At 44.1% G+C, this 14,730-nt stretch overlaps 1 protein-coding gene across 4 annotated transcripts in view; it reads left to right on the forward strand.

Annotated features, from left to right (window-relative positions):
- Positions 1–14,730, forward strand: part of RIPOR3 (RIPOR family member 3) — a 148,264-nt gene that overhangs the window by 78,026 nt on the left and 55,508 nt on the right. For 2 of the 4 annotated variants that reach the window (XM_089513833.1, XM_089513834.1), the window contains one exon: positions 12,410–12,556. The exons of 1 other annotated variant lie outside the window; for it this stretch is intronic. In XM_089513833.1, coding sequence (XP_089369959.1) covers positions 12,410–12,556 — 147 coding nt within the window. Of the gene's footprint in view, positions 1–9,362; positions 9,546–12,409; positions 12,557–14,730 lie in introns of all 4 variants that reach the window. One more of the 4 variants, XM_089513835.1, reaches the window with a different exon arrangement.

Consider the following 14,730-nt stretch of genomic DNA (forward strand, 5'->3'; position numbering starts at 1 on the left):
TTAATCAGGGCTATCCTTTCTAAACTGAGACAGTTGAAGGGTATGAATTAGCATGGAGAAGGGCATGGGTCTCATGACAGTCCATGCTTTTGTGCCTCCAAGTGCAATTTTTTAAATATAGTATTTTTATTAGCTGTTCATGTTTAATTGATATATTACAAGAAAGTAAAGACAATTCCAATCAAACTGCCTTGGGGAAAATGTTTGATAATTGGTTGGGAACAGGGGCTACAACTGAAAAAGCTCTGCCTGTGATTTAGATATAAATCATGACACAGATTCAAGGAGGAGAAAAAGGATAGGCTATCGTCCAGATGGGGTTGGGTACCTCACCCCAAGCTGTTAAGTAATGTTGCTCAGTTTTCATAATAGCACTAAAGAACAACTGACATTCATGACATGCAAGATTGGCAACCAGGAAGTATCTGTGAACAAGTTTTTGCCTTATCTAAATAGCCAGCAAAATCATTGATTTCAGTTAACTTAGCCACATGTTCCTCTGTAAAATGAGCATATTGTCCATATTTATAAATTGTATGATGCACACATTTCTGTCATTATGAAGGGCATCTTATTCAGTCTATAAAAAAGAGAAGCTTCCCAGTTCTCAAACAGGGGATTTCTCTTATAATAATGACACTGCCAGTCGTATAAGGGACAAGATTTCTGTATCTCACATAAGGGACATCCTTCGTGGTTGGACAAGGTACACATACCTACTTAGACCATGGGCTTCTTATAGGGAGAAAGAAGGTAGTCTCCTGGTCTTGTTTTGCACACCCCCACACACATCCTCTAATATCTGTTGATTTCCACATCCATTAAAATCTGCACAAAATCCAGCTAGCCAACTGCCAAAAAAGACATTTGAGTGATGAGTTGCTGGTAGACATAGCTCTGAAAGTGGGGAGGGGGGGAGAAAATAAATCAAGTAGTGAATTGAATAAACAGATTGGAACCTGAAGTACATAGTGGGAGTTCTTACAGGGAAGGACATGATCAGGGAAAGAAGTCAAACAGCTGTTTCTAGGCCCAAAGCACCTCCAGCAGGGTAAGAATGCTATGAAAGAAGTGAGCTTACATTTCCCTGAAGGTTATTCAGTTACTTTCAGCTGTAAAGCATTTAAAAAGTATACACATACACAATAAAGTCTTTGTGTACTTGGGGAGGTGAGTGTGGGGAGCTTGTAACATCAGCTTAGTTTGCATCAGAATTAGGCTCCAATGCTTCCAGAAAACAGATGCTGTTATTATTTATGACTCATACATTGATTTTAGGCAATGTTTATTATATGGATGTCAAACTGCATGGGCTCTAACTTTTTGCAAGAGATACAGGCCATGTGCCAAAACAATATTAAATGCCTCAGCCAACTTAAATCAATAAGGCAAACCATCCTTAAGGCTTCATTGGGGTCACAGTCTTTGTAGAAGACTTTTCATTTCTTTGATTAGTTGTCTTTTTACACTGTCATCAAAAGTAATTGATTCTAATCCTTCTTAAGTAGAACACAACAGGGTAATAAATGCTTATTTCCATCTAGTTCATACATTTTCCCATCCATTTCCATAGCCAGTTCAATGAGCCTGGTAGGCCACTATGATGCAGATGCATAAGAGCATCTTTAAATACCAAATACAATGGCCGGAATCCTGCATGTAAGTTGTGTCTTTGAAAGTGAACCTATGTATGCAGGAATTAGAATTGGTCAGTTTTGTAAAGTCCATATCCAGCAAAGAGCTGTTGTTGAAGTGCATCTTCAAGTCATTTCCAACTTACAGCTACCCTAAGGCAAGCCCATTGTGTTTTTTATTTGGCAAGATTTATTCAGATGAGGCTTGTCATTGCCTTCCCCTGAGGCTGAGAGCATGTGACTCGCCCAAGGTCACCCAGGAATCAAATCCTTGTCTCCAGTACTATAGTCCAACACTCAAACCACTATACTAGGCTGGCTCATCTCAATAGCAGGCTGATATTATGTTATTATGTAGCAAAGCCAGTAAAGTGCTGAACTTGCATTGTGCATGATTAGCATCATACACTGATGTGCATTGGTGCTGGTGCATCTTTACAATTCATTAACAGGATTTTTTTTATCACCTCTGCTACTTAGGTAAGTATAGGTAAAGTTACATTGAGTAAAGGTTGGTGTAGGATTCTGGTGTATATTTATGTAAATATGAATACCAACATCAGAATCATTCATACCATAGTATTTCATGTTTCTATGTATGGGTGTGACAGCTGAACAATGAAGAAAACTGACAGGAAGAAAAGCCATTTGAAATCTGGTGCTAAATGAGAGTTCTACAGGTACCATGAGCTGCTAAAAAGACAAATGAGTGGGTTTTACAGGAAATCAAATCTGAATTTTCACTAGAGGAGAAGATGTCTAAACTAGAGCTGTCATCCTCTAGATATATGAGTTGATGTGACTTAATGGAAAAGATGATAATACTTGTTAAAGTGGTCAGTAGGAAAGAGGAAGACCACATTGCAGGTAGATTGATTCAATCAAGTAAGCAACAGCTCTGAGTTTGCAGGTCCTGAGCAGAGGACTTGGAGGTCTCTCATTCATAGGGTTGCCATATATTGAGGCTGACATCCATCTATCCATTTATCCATGGACTTCCATGCATGTTTTTTTCCTTCTTGGGACTTCATCACATGTGGCTTTTAAACCACTATTCAAGTTGGATAATAACACCTTTAGCCAAACCGATCACACAACTTCAGCTCCCTCTTGTCACTACCTTGGCCTTGAAGTGTGATTAGCCCACACTTTGCCATTGATGAAAAAAAAAAGTCAATAAGATCCAATAGCACTGGTATAGTGCTAATCCTTAGGTGCAGTAAATTATTCCTATGGCAATTCTGGGATCGCATGGTAATGTGGTTCAGAGTATGAGGGACCAGAAACAGCCTAATTACACTAACATAGGGACATGCAGTAGGGAATGCTCCCAAAGCATATGTCATCAGTGTGATTACGGCGAGAATGGGGCAGTGTGATAAAGCCCTTGGATTAGGGCAATTTAGCTTGTTGATCTAAAAATGACCTCTTCAAACTGGGCAGCAAAATGACAGAAGAAGTTCTTTGTACAAAATGATATTCATTGGGGCAAAAATTCCTACCACATAAATGCTGATGTGGTCTGAATTTGACTTTGGGCCAGGGGCCACGCTGCTGCTGCTGGGCGGCTCTCTCTGGGGTGTCGGAGGTGCGCAGCTGCGCACCGCCCCGGGGAGGCCGCCCACGGACTGCTGCAGGACTCCTGCTTGTTTTTTTTGCTGCAGCTCCAAGGCGGCTCCGGAGGACCAGCTGGGGGATATCTGGGGGGAAGGCGGAGCGAGGGGCGTGTCGGTGGCAGCGACACGTTTAAAGCCAGTGCCTGGACTCCTCCTCCACCACGCCTCCCTCCCGCCGGACTTTGGGCCAGGGGCCACGCTGCTGCTGCCGGGCGGCTCTCTCTGGGGTGTCGGAGGTGCGCAGCTGCGCACCGCCCCGGGCAGGCCGCCCACGGACTGCTGCAGGACTCCTGCTTGTTTTTTTTTGCTGCGGCTCCAAGGCGGCTCCGGAGGACCAGCTGGGGGACATCGGGGGGGAAGGCGGAGCGAGGGGCGTGTCGGTGGCAGCGACACGTTTAAAGCCAGTGCCTGGACTCCTCCTCCACCACGCCTCCCTCCCGCCGGACTTTGGGCCAGGGGCCACGCTGCTGCTGCTGGGCGGCTCTCTCTGGGGTGTCGGAGGTGCGCAGCGCACCGCCCCGGGGAGGCCGCCCACGGACTGCTCCAGGACTTCGCAGCGTTACAGTTGTGCAGTTTCTGCAGGATCCAGGGAGGCTCTGTAGATGTTAGCTTAGAGCAGGGGATGCCTAAAGTGGCTAACCCCTGCTCTTTCAATTGCCGGGGAAGGGTGGGGGGAGGTTATGGATGCGGGGGATGCATGGGCTGGGGAGGGAGGGGATAACATCGATACAAGCGGAGCTCCTATTGAGGTAGTGTGGGGCAGGGGGAGGTATGGCGGTGGGAGAAGGGACTTGCGTTCCAGGGGAAGGCGAGATCAATGCGTCATATCTATCTCTCCTTCCTGTCCCCTTCCCAACCTAAGGGACCTGAAGGTCACTCCAACCGTGCCACAAACCCTGTCGCTGCTCCTGTGCAATGCCAGATCGATTAACAACAAGTCCCACATCCTCCACGATCTGTTGGAGGACTATAATTGCGATCTGGCTTGCATTACCGAGACCTGGCTTGGGCTTGAAGGAGACGCTGTGTGGGCTCAGGCCCTGCCTGCCGGGTTCTCGGTGAAGGACCAGCCCAGGTTAGGTGGGCGGGGTGTGTGTGGCCTTGATACATAGGAACACCTTGTCTCTCACCAGGAACCACATCCGACAGACTTCCTATATCGAGTGTATTTACCTGACCCTAAAGGCTAGGGACAGTCTGGGGATTCTATTGGTGTATCGGCCACCCCGTGCGCTAATGGACTCCCTTAACGAGCTGACACAGTTGGTCGCGGAGCTGATGCTGGAGACGCCCAGGCTACTTGTCCTGGGCGACTTCAACATCTCCCTCACGGCCAGCTATGTTCCATCCGGTGCGGCTCGGGAATTCATGGATACCATGACGGCCATGGGCCTGTCCCAGCTGATTTCGGGTCCTACGCATTTTGCGGGCAATACTCTTGATTTGGTCTTCTGTTCGGATGCGGAAAATCCGTGGGCGGAAATAGCCAACATTTCCCCCCTGTCATGGACGGATCATTTCTTGGTGGAGGCAAAAATCAAGGTCTTTACCCAGATCCCCCCCGGGGGTGGTAGACCTATTAGGATGGTCCACCCTCGAAGGCTGATGGAACCCAAAAGGTTCCAGGAAGCCCTAGAGGGATACATGGTTGGAAGTGACGGCGACTCTGTTGATGCCCTGACTGGTATTTGGAATACCGGTCTCTCTAGGGCTATACACAGTATCGCTCCCAAGTGCCCTCTCAGACCCGCTTCCAAGCGTAAGCCCTGGTATACGGAAGATCTCCGGGCAAGGAAGCGGGAACTGCGACGGCTAGAGTACCGTTGGCGGAAACACCTTCGCTTAGACGACAACGCTCTCCTAGCCCAACTGTTAGAGGACTACGGAGAGGCGATACGAGCAGCTAAGAACTCGTTCTATGGTGCTCGTGTCGCGTCCGCGGAATCGCGTCCAGCAGAGTTGTTCAGGGTGGTCAGGGAGCTAACTCAGCTCCCTCCTGCCCTGAACCAGATCCTTGAACCTTCTAAGGCCTGCTGTGACCAGTTTAATAACTTCTTCGCGGATAAAACCTCTCGGATAAGCGAAGGTCTTAACGCCGACATTAGAGCAGAACCTAGGGTAGAGGCGTCCAGAGCCTCCGTGGACTCCATTAAACTGGATCGGTTTGAGTTGGTAAGTACCGATGATGTGGACAAGATCCTCGGAAGTGTTCGGAAGACAACCTGCTCCCTCGATCCCTGTCCCTCATGGCTAGCGGCTCAGGGGGGACCGGCGGTAACTTTATTGTTACGCCGGATTATCAACACATCTTTGAGGGAAGGGCAGTTTCCAACTGATTTAAAATTGGCCATTGTAAAACCTTTATTAAAAAAGCCCTCCCTCGAGCCCCTGGTACATAATAATTACCGGCCAGTTTCGCTGCTGCCATTTTTGGGGAAGGTGATCGAGAGGGCGGTTGCAATCCAGCTTCAGTCGATCTTGGATGAAACGGATTATCTGGACCCATTTCAAACTGGCTTCCGGGCGGGTTACGGGGTTGAGACGGCCATGGTCACCTTGGTCGATGATCTCCGTCTGGGCATCGACAGGGGAAGCGTGTCCCTGCTGGTGCTCTTGGACATCTCAGCGGCTTTCGATACCATAGACCATGGTATCCTTCTGGAGCGCCTGGTTGAGGTGGGAATCGGGGGCACTGCGCTACAGTGGTTCCGGTCCTACCTCTCTGGGAGGTTCCAGATGGTGCAGCTGGGAGACGTGTGCTCCGACAGGAGGGCCCTTACAACTGGGGTCCCCCAAGGAGCCATTTTGTCTCCCATGCTATTTAACATTTACATGAAACCGCTGGGAGAGATCATCCGGAGACATGGGGCGCAGGGTTATCAGTACGCTGATGACACCCAAATTGTCTTCTCTATGTCTCCGACTGATGCAGTGACTGAGGATGGCGTCTCTCCTCTCGTGGCCTGTCTAGAGTCAGTAATGGGCTGGATGAGGGAAAACCGACTCAGACTGAATCCAGAGAAAACGGAGGTACTTGTGATAGGTTCCCCTGGTCCAGGAATGGCGGTGGTTCCACCTGTCCTGAACGGGATCACGCTTCCTGTGAAGGACTCCGTGCGCAGTCTGGGGGTGCTTCTTGACTCGTCGCTTCACCTGACAGCTCAGGTGAACGCGACGGTCAGGAGCACCTGTTATCAGCTTCGGCTTATTCGCCAGCTGCGCCCATACCTGGCCCAGAGGGACCTTGAAACAGTGGTACATGCTCTGGTAACCTCGAGACTGGATTTCTGCAATGCACTCTACATGGGGCAACCCTTATACCAAACTCGGAAGCTACAGATGATACAGAATACGGCAGCCAGGCTGATCACTGGTACTTCCAGGGTCAGCCACATTACACCTGTGCTAAAAGACCTGCATTGGCTGCCTATTCGCTTCCGGGCACAGTATAAGGTGTTGGTGATTACCTATAAAGCCCTAAATGGCTTGGGCCCAGGATACCTGAAGGACCGCCTCTCCCCGTACATTCCGCCCCGCACCCTCAGAACTTCTGGGCAGCAATTACTTAGGGTTCCAGGGGCTAGGCTTACCTCTACTACGAGGAAGACATATTCCATCGCCGCCCCGGCCCTATGGAACACGCTGCCCACAGAGCTCCGCTCGGCCTCCTCCCTGGCTCAATTCAGAAGGGAGTTAAAAACCTTCTTATTCCATGCTGCATTCCCCGATTGAAGTTCCAGCTGGCTTCCCTTCCTCTTTTGCTGGCGAGAAGATTGGCTAACGGGGTTTTTAAATTGTTTTTATACTGATGTAATTTGATTGGATGTATTTTTATGTATTGTATTGTTTATTATGTTGTTCACCGCCCTGATCTTTGGAAGGGCGGTATATAAATAAAAATTTTATTTTTATTTTATTTAAATCTTGGAGACTTGGAGGTGAACTCATAGAAAAGATCAGGAGTGTGCAGATGGCAGTGTTGGGAGTGATTAGGGTAAGGATCTGAAAATGAAGCTGTCAGTAACACATTACCATTACATAGATTGTATAACCATCTTTGGCACACTGTGTATCATTACTAGTACTGTAGCAGCACTGGAAAATGTACATGAAAAGCCAGCAAAGTGATTAAGGGATTCTTGCACCTTACTGGTGGAGAAAAACTAGAGCATCTGGCAGCATTTGACAATGAGCTCTGCTGTAAGTAAGCTCAAAAGTAAGGATTTTGCTGTGTTTATCTTGTATAGGTCAGCTGACACCTTAAAAACTAATAGATTAATTGGACTTGAGTTCACTAAATGGGCTAGAGGTCATTATAAGATATGAATGAAATACTATATTCAGTCTGAGGTGTGTCTGTGTGTGTCTAGACTTTCTGTATCTACTCAGAAGAAAATTCCATTAAACTGATGGAAACTGCCCCTGATTTGGAGAGAGGATTACAGCACAATGATTTAAGCAGATCTTGTAAAAATTCCTATTTTGGACTACCATGTTCAGGTTAGCTGGGGATTCTGGAAGCAGTAGTCTAAAAAGTCATTTTTCCAGACTCAGTATTTGACTCTTGCCTTGAATTTGGTGGGATTCTTAAGTAAATGGGCACAAGTTTTCAATCTTGAACATTCAGAACCTGTTTTATTCATTGCAATCTTGAGACAGAAAATTATACATGTACTTTGGCTGCTCCATACAACTGAGGCTGCAAATCCTAATGTTTCTTCCTGAAAATTGGGACATGCCATCTATAGTCTGGAGTACAGGGTGTCATTTTGACAATAGTCAAAATCCAGTTACTAGCCCCAGTTGGACTAGACATACTAGAACAATGAGATCTTGGTAAATCAAACACACGTGTAACCTTCATTCATTACTAATTGGATTTAAGCCTGTGTCCTCCAGGTGTGTCTATTGCTGCATTTGCTTTCTAACAGGTGAGGTAGAAAGGCAATTGATTACAACAGGGAAGAACAGATTGCCTTTAAAGAGGGAAGAATTTACCTAAAGAGTAAACACACAGTTAAAGAAGAGTGTCTGTAAACCCCTGGTACAGATGATTCAGAGTTGAAGAAGAAAAGTCTAGTTAGGAAAAACCTTTGATAGAGATTTTATTTAAAGACTTACCTGAATTGTCTTTGCTCATCTTAGGCCAGGTGAGCAGTGCTCAGGGCTGTAGTTGTTTTTTTATGTTTACACAGGGAATCCTGTGATGCAAAGAATACACAGTGGGTTTTTATGTTTGTTGTTCCAAAACAGTGCTTTAGAATGGTTTTAAAAAATAATGCAGGTTGTTCTGTCCTGGGTTTGAAAGAGAAAAAAAGGTTGGTTTAATAGGGAGGATAAAGACCTACCTTTTATCATGTAGACATAAGATGACTAACTATTTACATAATGAGAGCAAGACAATGACTGATTTGAAAAAGGGAGTAAAATGTCAATGCTGTTAAGCAAAATGTCTCACTTTAAGAAAAAATTGTTGTTCTAAAAACAAATATTGTCCAATACTATTAGGTTTAATTAGAAGTAGGATCTACTGACTTCTATGTTTTTCTCTCTCAAGAAAGTGAGTATCATAATATATGCTTCACATATATTATCTCTGCAGTCCTTAGAATAACACTGCAAATTAAGCTGTTTGCACACCCAAATAGTGTTGGTGTAGCATTGACCAATAATGTTAAATATTTGCAAACTATGTTCATAGCAAAAATGATATTTTCAACCAGGAATTTAGGTCTAAAACACACTGCAGAAATAATCCAGTTTGACACCACTTTAACTGCCCTGGCTCAGTGCTAGGGAATTGCAGTTTATTGTGACACCAGAGCTCTCTTACAGAGAAGGCTACATGTTTTACAAAACTATAGTTCCCGGTGTTCCCTAACATTTAGCCAGGGCAGTTACAGCAGTCTGAAACTGGATTATTTCTGCCATGTGTTTTGGACTTTACTGGATTACTTCTCAGCCTCTTTGCTGCCATACTAGGATTGTGGCAGTGTAGTACTGGTGCTTGGGGCAGGGATATGTTTTCTCATGAGTAAATCTGAATGTAAGAAAATGTCATACATATGTTTAGAACTGATTTCTTAATGCTATGTAATCTTTATCTTTTCAGAGCAAGAGAGCTATCATAGTATCAGTGAAAATAGTGTGGAAAACTGGAGTTCAGCTTCTCTACTAAACCATGAATATGGTGGATGGTCTTGAGTAACCCATTTCTCTTTCAATCTGTATTTTGAGTTTGAAAAATAAAATGGGAATACTAATGACTTGTCTCTCAGGATTACGGAGGGAAGTAGTGAGTATACTTGAATGGTGCTGAGCATCTGATTTGTAGATAATGTCCTAGGTCAAAGAGATTCTTGGCATCTCTAGCTGAAAGGCTCATGAGTAACGGGGTTAGAAGGATCATGAGTAACATACTCTGGAGAGCTGCTGCTAGTCAGAGTAGACAACATATGGTTAGATGGCCTGTTTCAGCATAAAGCAGTTTCATAAGTTGTAAGAACAACAGAAGCCCTTTTTGTATCAAAGCACAATCCTTAATGTTTTAATAGGAAACAAAGAACATCTGGGGAATCATGCTTAGGATCATATTTTATGAATGATATACACATGATTAGACTAATGATAACATTTCTCAAAGAAATAAAGAGGAAAACCCTATGAAACTTATGATTGTGAATCCATGAAATTCATGGATACATTGACAGGCAACTTGAAGGCACACACGCACACACATATACACTGTTACTGTGCCCTATTAATTCCATATATATGTCTAATACTTTCATTCCTGGCAATGGTTTTCTTTGTTGTATGGTGTGTATCAAGTTCCAGTCCTTCACACCTGATGGAAAGTTTTCCTTGTGTGCTAAAATAGGCACTTGGTACCACTGGGGTTTCAGGACCCCCCGTTGGATAACAAAATCCATGGATGTTCAAGTCCCATTATATACAATGGCATAGTAAAATGGTGTCCCTTATACTGTATAAAATAACAAAATCAAGATTTGCTTTTTGAAATTTATATTTAAAAATATCTTCAAGCTGTGGATGGTTGAATCTGTGAATAAAGAATCCGTGGATATGGAGGGATGACTGTATGTTATGCTGAAGACTACAGGCATCGTGGTGTAGTGGTTTCAGTGTTGGACTATATATTGTCCTCCGTATGTTTCAGGCTACAGTTCCCATAATTCCTAGTCATTGACAATACTGGTTCAGGTTTCAGATAGAAAAAGGGTGTTTCTTGGAACTTTGCAGTCCCTTTATCAGTCTTTGTAGCTCAGGGTGCTGATCATGTGGCCCTCCAGATGTTATTGGACTGCTGCTTTCATCAGTAATAGCTAATATAGCTAATGAGAGATTCAGTCCAATGATAAGTGGAGGGCACATGTTTCCCATCCCTAGTATAGTTAATATGGTACTAAATGGATTAGTGATCTGCCTTCATACAGGGCCATTGTTCGTACTCTGTTGTGTGAATAAATACAAGTGCAAGAGCAGGACTAGTATCAAGAGTTGACATCACCAAGTAGATGCTAACAGCCTCAGTTCTCAGAGAAGCCCACTGCCTGTGCTCAGCAATCTTCTCATTGCCCAGCACTAAAACATAGGCAGCTGTGGTTGGCACCCACTATTTAAATACCCTCAAATACCTTTAATGTAGCACTGCTCTGATTAGGTTACTCTGCTAAAAACATTTCAGTGCTTCTTTGGGAATAACAGTCCAATCCTAGATGTATTTGCTCAGTCCCATTGATCTCATTTTAGTTTTCTTAAGGATGCTGCCATTCTGACAGTTGTAATGTTGATCTATTTAGCCTTCCCTATCAGAGATCTCTGGTCCCCCACCAGACTACAAATCCTAGAATTCCATAGCATTGAGCCGTGGAAGCTAAAGTGGTGTCAGCCTGCTTTATTACTGTAGTGTGGCAGCAGCCTGTGTAAGGGCAATTTGAGACTGCATTGAGGGTTACAAGGCAAACTCTGCTACAAGGCAAACTCTGCTTCTCTGGTGCAGAGTTCACATAGAACATGTTAAATGTTAGAACATTACATTACTTTTTGGGGATAACAAGGGCATAACAGTGTTCTTTTACAGAATAATGAAGCAACTGGTAACCTTGGGCTGAATCCTATTGTTAGTCTCAACTAAAGCAGGGCCATTAAATCAGTTGGATTTGCCTGTGTGATAACTCACCTTTCAACACTGGATGCATTGGGTCTAGTCTAGTTGCAGCTAACCAACAGTATTGAATCTATTGTTAGTTTTTTTGTTTGTTTAATGAGTAATATTTATTCTAAGAAGTTAACAATTTATATGTAGTAACAAGTAACATTATTATTATTATTATTATTATTTAAAAAAAGCATCCTAAGCGACCTTCTGGGGATTTGCTGAAGGAATAGTAGACTTTGCCTGTCTTTCAGAATGTTAGCGCTATGCCCCCATCCATACAAAGGCGGATTACAGACCACCGAAAAGCGGCGGTCTGCTGCCGCTTGCTGCATCTGGAACCGTAGCAGCCAAACGGCGCGGTTCCCGGACACAACAAAGAAGGAGCACAAAAATCGCGCTCCTTCCTGGGCCCCGGATGTGAAGCCACGAGGCGCTAGTCGCACACTCGCGGCGTCATCCGAGGCGCAACGTGCGGACGCAGAGCGTCCACTACGTCAAGATGGCGGCGGCTGTGTGGAATGGCCGCCGCCATTTCGAATGGACTCAGTCCATGCTAGGGTTAGGGGTGTCTGGAAGAGACGCCCCTTTCTAACCCTAGCATGGACTGAGTCCGTCCTAGGGTGCCCGTCTGTAACGGGCCTAAGTCTATATGCTCTACTGAAACATATGCCAATAAGCATCCCATGAAGTCTTTCTGAAGAAGACTAAACCTGGGTAACTGTTTATGGAACTACTTAATCCCTTGGAGATGTGTGCCAAAATAGCAAGTAGTTCTACCTCCACAGTGCAGTCCAATAAACATTTACTTGTTAGTACGCTTCACTGGACTTGGACTTATTTTCTGAGTAAATACACAGAGGAACAGATTTAGGAACTGGACTCATTTCTAAGTTTTTACATCCATGGTTTGTGAATCCAAGACTGCTGATGTTTCAAGTTAGCTTTACTGTGGTCTCTTTTAAAAATTATCCTTACAGAAAGTCTCTCAGCAAAGGTTCTACGAGGTCTAAAATGTCTGTAAAATCCACCAAGATGTATCCTTCCCTCCAGAAAGGGACAGTCATCTGGGATCCCAAGCCTCAACAAGTGAAGAAAGTCTTTGAAGCTTTGAAGAAAGGACTCAAGTAAGAATTTTCCACTGCTCCCATGACCCACACAATATACAACAATATACTGAAATTTCCACAGTCTTTTGTGTTTCAAGCATTATTTAGTTCTGTCAGTGTGAACAGTGACGCCAACTCAGATATGGACCTTGCACATTTACTTATAAGCAAAAAGGAAAATAAATACAGGCTCAGCTGCATACTGTATATGTTATATATCATGCAAGCTGACTTGCAGATGGCTTTTAAAGGGGATTAGAGAATTTCATGGAGGATAAGATCTGCAAGAGGTTGCTAGTCATGATGGATATATATTATTTCTAATATTAGAAGCTGTACTTGATGGGACTCAGCACCAGTTCTTGAGGAACACAGAGTGTGAAACTGTTCTTCTATCCTACTTGTGTACTTCCCATAGATTTCTGGTTTTCCCTTGTGGGAGCATAATACAAAACTAAATAGGCCTTTGTTGTGACTCAGCAACAGGACTCTTAAGTAGTTTCTGTGGAAATCAAGGCTGTGATCCTGCAGTCCCAATTTTGGGGAAAAGGTGGCTGGTGGTGGTGATGATGATGATTTTTGTACCTTGGTAGTTAAGAGAAAAGAGAAGATTTTGCTGTGAGAGGAGAAGAGACCAAATGTTTCTCTCTTTTTCTCTCTGCTGCAGAACTATAGCTGGACATTGCTTGGGTGCCTGTTCTCCCCCAGCCACTAATTGGCTCTGATGGAGTGCACTAGCATGGAGTAGCTGCTTTGTGTGCACATGGCTGGGGATGTGTGCGCTGAGGAAGGGGATACTGGATACCTGCTCCTCAATATCTTATACAGTGGGAGCTTGTTATCCACTGGGGTTTGGTTCCAGGATCCCCCATGGATAACAAAATCCGTGGATGCTTGAGTCCCATTAAATACAATGGCAGAGCAAAATGGTGTCCCTTATATAAAATGGAAAATCAAGGTTTGCTATCAGGAATTCATGCTCCTCCCCCCCTGCCCAATATTTTCAAGCTGTGGATGCTTGAATCTGTGGATAATAAATCCGTGTATAAGGATGGTTGAAGATATAACTTCTGGTCTGTCACCAACACGATTCTCGCCTAAATGTCATGTGGAAACAGAGCCTTTTCACTATGCCTTTGTTTAGCTAACAGTTCAAGATATTTCCTCAGCTACCATTGATAACTTGCTTAAGTGGGTGCTTGCTTGGTGGTCTTTAACTGCTGGTTATATTCCATTTGATTAGGTAAGGTATGAAGAGAATGTTTACAGCTGAGATCATGCACTATGGAGAGAAAATCTGAGTTCTGTTACTGGGCTCTTGGGGAAAGATGGATCCTTTGAGAGTTCTGAGTTAACTAAATATTTGCATGTGACTTCTACTCATCTTTGTAGAGCATGTTCAGCAGATAATATCCATTGGTGTCTAAGCAAGCATTTTCAGAGATGGAAAAAAAAAATACTTTTTTGGATTACCATTCTCAGAATTCCGCAACCAACATGAGAGTTTATTGCATGGACAAAAAAAATCTGACTGCACCCCAATGGAATGCAGCTAGGCTGCAGGATGTAGGCGGGAATTATCACATGTAATCCGCCACCAATTCTGCCAAGCAAATGAAGCATGGCTGCATCCTGTGTCCCAGGCAATACTTCGGAGGCCGCTTTGAAAGCTGGGAGCTTTCCCGTTAAAATGCAGTCAGTTTTTTTGTCCATGTCATACACTCCATGGACACTGGCTGTGCTGACTGGGAGACTGTGTGAAGTCCAGTCCAAAAAGTAACTTTTCTAAGCCTGGTATCTTCCAACCACCAGTATCTATTAAATAAAATCTTGAGTTCTTTCATAAAGTGAGTATTGCTATGCTCCAATGAGATTCCCATTTCCCACTCTTGGCAAATGTTGACTTTCAAATGTATGCCAGATCTCTTGGAATCCTAAATCAATCATTACAAGAATTTTTGGCTCTTGAATGATGTACTTGGCTAATAAATTCTCTAGATGCAGGTAGCTACTTGTTCTGAGTTATCTTTATTTGGCTTGGGGATTCACAGCAATGTGAACAAACTAGGTCTTTAGCTCAATATGTTTCTCAGGCTGCTGCAATTTAGAGATCTAAGTGCAGAAATATTTAAACTAGCCTTAGAGACCATTGCATTGCATTATTGACAAGTGATCAAATGACTGGATTTCAG

This window comes from Sceloporus occidentalis, unplaced genomic scaffold (assembly GCF_023333645.1).
Source record: "Sceloporus occidentalis isolate IW3139 unplaced genomic scaffold, rSceOcc1.0.p SCAF_3, whole genome shotgun sequence".
In the NCBI taxonomy this organism is placed as follows: Eukaryota; Metazoa; Chordata; class Lepidosauria; order Squamata; family Phrynosomatidae; genus Sceloporus; species Sceloporus occidentalis.